This window comes from Paramacrobiotus metropolitanus, unplaced genomic scaffold, assembly GCF_019649055.1.
Source record: "Paramacrobiotus metropolitanus isolate TYO unplaced genomic scaffold, Prichtersi_v1.0 Parri_scaffold0000036, whole genome shotgun sequence".
Classification (NCBI taxonomy): domain Eukaryota; kingdom Metazoa; phylum Tardigrada; class Eutardigrada; order Parachela; family Macrobiotidae; genus Paramacrobiotus; species Paramacrobiotus metropolitanus.
The window spans coordinates 370,795-373,647 of record NW_026570256.1 but is presented as its reverse complement, the minus strand read 5'-3'; the positions used below and the strand labels follow the sequence as shown (position 1 = coordinate 373,647).

The 2,853-nt window shown below is 44.3% G+C and overlaps 1 protein-coding gene across 1 annotated transcript; it reads right to left on the bottom strand.

Annotated features, from left to right (window-relative positions):
* Positions 1-1,026: 1,026 nt before the first annotated feature.
* Positions 1,027-2,440, bottom strand: LOC129589566 (uncharacterized). Its single transcript, XM_055484366.1, has 2 exons — positions 1,203-2,440; positions 1,027-1,133 (listed from the first exon to the last, which is right to left on the bottom strand). Exons 1-2 carry the CDS (start codon positions 2,026-2,028, stop codon positions 1,027-1,029), a joined length of 933 nt encoding a protein of 310 aa, XP_055340341.1. The 5' UTR covers positions 2,029-2,440.
* Between the last annotated feature and the right edge of the window lie 413 nt (positions 2,441-2,853).

The following is a 2,853-nucleotide window of genomic DNA, read 5'->3' as shown; positions in this document are numbered from 1 at the left end:
TAGACACTTGGGAGGCTTTTCTTTCCACCTGTCCAATTATAAAAACCCGTTATGAAAATGAGAATATCTGCAAAAGCTTTTGCAGTTCAAGCAAACCCACAGCTCATAAGTCAGCGCAATAAATGGCCAAATACACTTTCTGGGTTCTAAATCTTCAGGTGCCAAGGACTCAAGCCAACGCAATAAGGAGTCCACCTGTCTGCTCTTCACTGCCGGACAAAACTCCGCGAGCGCGGACCTGAAGGTTGTTTCAAAGGTGGGTGTCGATGAACTGGTGAAAGTGTACTGCCAACGAGGAATGGTGATATGAAAAGGGTCATGACAACATCGGATGTGCCGTCGTTCAGGCGCTTCCGGCATGAACATACTCGTATGCTGAACTGCATCGATCATCATAATTGCTATGAAACATATCGATAATCTGCTATTGAAACAGCAATTTTGTAGTACAACACGCCGACAAAGGGAAGCATAATCAACACCAGCACCTTCGGCCAGATACAGATAATTGGGTTGAATGTCCACTAAGTCGTACGTGTACAACATGAGATCTGACCGTGGAAATGGAAAAAATTCGTGTAGGAAGAGCTCGGAGTTGTTGGCGATGACCAGATAATCAAGCTGCACGCCCAAACATCGTGGTACCATTGTGACTGGGCGTAGCCGGTCCTTCCAATTGCCAGTGAGATAAAAATTCTGGCTTTCGTGGTAACACAGCTCGCAAGAATGTAAGCCATTTCACAGACGTTTTCACGGCAGGTAAAATAACTCAAAATCTGTGTCGTATGCTCAGGCTGATATGGCAGAATTATAAATTGCTGGATAACAACCGACGACAATAAATGGTCAAAATAACTGCACGACCTGAAAAACAAACAGTCTATACAAAAGCAACAAGAGCGTAACTTGACTTCTAACAACATACGATGAAATAAAATAAAATTAGTTAAGCCTTAAATTAAGCCCAGTTTATTTACTGTGAGCTACTGATCTGGGTAAGCGCGCTTTGAGTTCTTTACCGGCTCTTTACCGGCGGAGGCAGTGCTGGTCGAAAACATCTAAATAACCGAAAACCATCAGACACAGTTCCACGTAAAGGTCATCAAAACGGGTTTCATCCAGCTCGTTCAGGTCTGCAATTGTGACAGGTTAGAGGCAAAAGTTTACACAATACAGTAAGGAAATTTTCTTATGACAATTACCATGCTGGAACGTAATAATGGTAAGCATCTCTTCCAGAGCGCGGCGGCACGGAATAATAGTGTCTGACCCAGGAGCAAACAGTCTTTTATACCACTCTCCGGATACCGAGAACACGAGCCCTTCGTCGGCTTCTAGTTTATAGCCTCTTCTACACAGCAGCTCAACTTTGTCTTCGCTAACGCCGAGAAACATAATATTGCGAGTATTTCGCAAAAAACGACTACGAAATGACGGAAACTCCCGGATTCGCTCTAGAGTATCTTCAGTGTTATCCGAAAATTCGTAACTGCGACGTTCTGCGTGGGAGTAAAACATCAGCTGAGCGATGGGGATTGTCACTTGACGAAATGACTGTGGTGTGACTGGCGCTCCGAGATATCCGCGTGGGCGGAGACAGCTGAACGCCATACCGATCTCTGTGCTATGCAGGACCAAATAGCGCTTGACAAAATCACCAAACACGCATACATCTACGTTTACAAGGGATACATTCTCCATGAGTGTGCCGTCAACAAGAAGAACGACGGGTTGCCAGGATTCGGGCTGATTCTCCTCCGCACTAACCAACAGCTCGATTTCTTCTGGCAATGTATTTGGATGAATTAATTTGGATTCCTCGGGATCTACCAAACGCAGTTTATCCATGGGAATGCGCTGTAATCGCTGCATGGAACCCACTCGCACCATACAGTGGTCATTATTGTCGATTCCACACACGTATCCACGATACACAGCATCACCGCCCAAAATATCCACTAGAAAGCGGTCATATACGCCAGCGACAAGCGGGTACCTTCCGATCCGCGGTAGAAAATAACGCTCCATATTCAGTTTCCGCTTTAATAATCGGTTATGTGCAGATTTGGATTATGCACGTACTGTAGAGCGCCCTACAAAGTTAGCCACACGTATGTCTACAGGGAACAGTACAATACATGGGTAGCGTGTGTACTGCTGTAGTAGGTTTCTTTTGACAACTGTATTCACGCTCTTGAGAGTGGACAGGGATACCGGAATATTGTGTTGCCTGGAGAAGAGTAGTAGTCCCGTGGAATTAAAGCGCAAACGCCATTGAATAACATGTACAATTTTAACTGAGCTTTTCATTGCACATACACTGATACACTGCGTACAAAGATTGAACCGTGTATTTGCACATACTTAAACTGCAGGACATTGTTAGCTGGGCAAGAAATATCAAAATCTTTCAAAACTAAGATCACAGTGTGCTGCTTGAAACCGTATGACACAGCCGGTGTTCAATATAGCTTATCGTCAAACTGCGTGCTTGCACCTTCATAAAACTGCATGAAACATGGGCAACTACATTACAAGAAGGCTGAGCTTTGGTGGTAAACGGGGAACGGAAGGCACAGACAGTAGCGTGGCGATATTGATCGAAACAAGTATAGTACAGACTACAGATACTCGTATACTGCCAAATCGATTGGGAAAGCCTATCGATAGATGTTCTACTGTGGCAGCTTTACAGTGTAGGATACTAATGCATTCTGAAATGGCCTACAATGCTGTATTCCACCTTCCCCAGTTATACCAAGATACATGCCGCAGGCCCGCATGGATAGAGGCAATCATACTTTCCGAAACGTGATAACAATATTAATACATTACGGTATTATATTAATACAA

Bases quoted from the DNA above. Each gene is read 5' to 3' on its own strand.
- LOC129589566 (XM_055484366.1), bottom strand. From the start codon at position 2,028: ATGGAGCGTTATTTTCTACCGCGGATCGGAAGGTACCCGCTTGTCGCT. The intron at 1,134-1,202 runs GTAATTGTCATA...TCACAATTGCAG, and splicing joins CATTATTACGTTCCAGCATG to ACCTGAACGAGCTGGATGAA.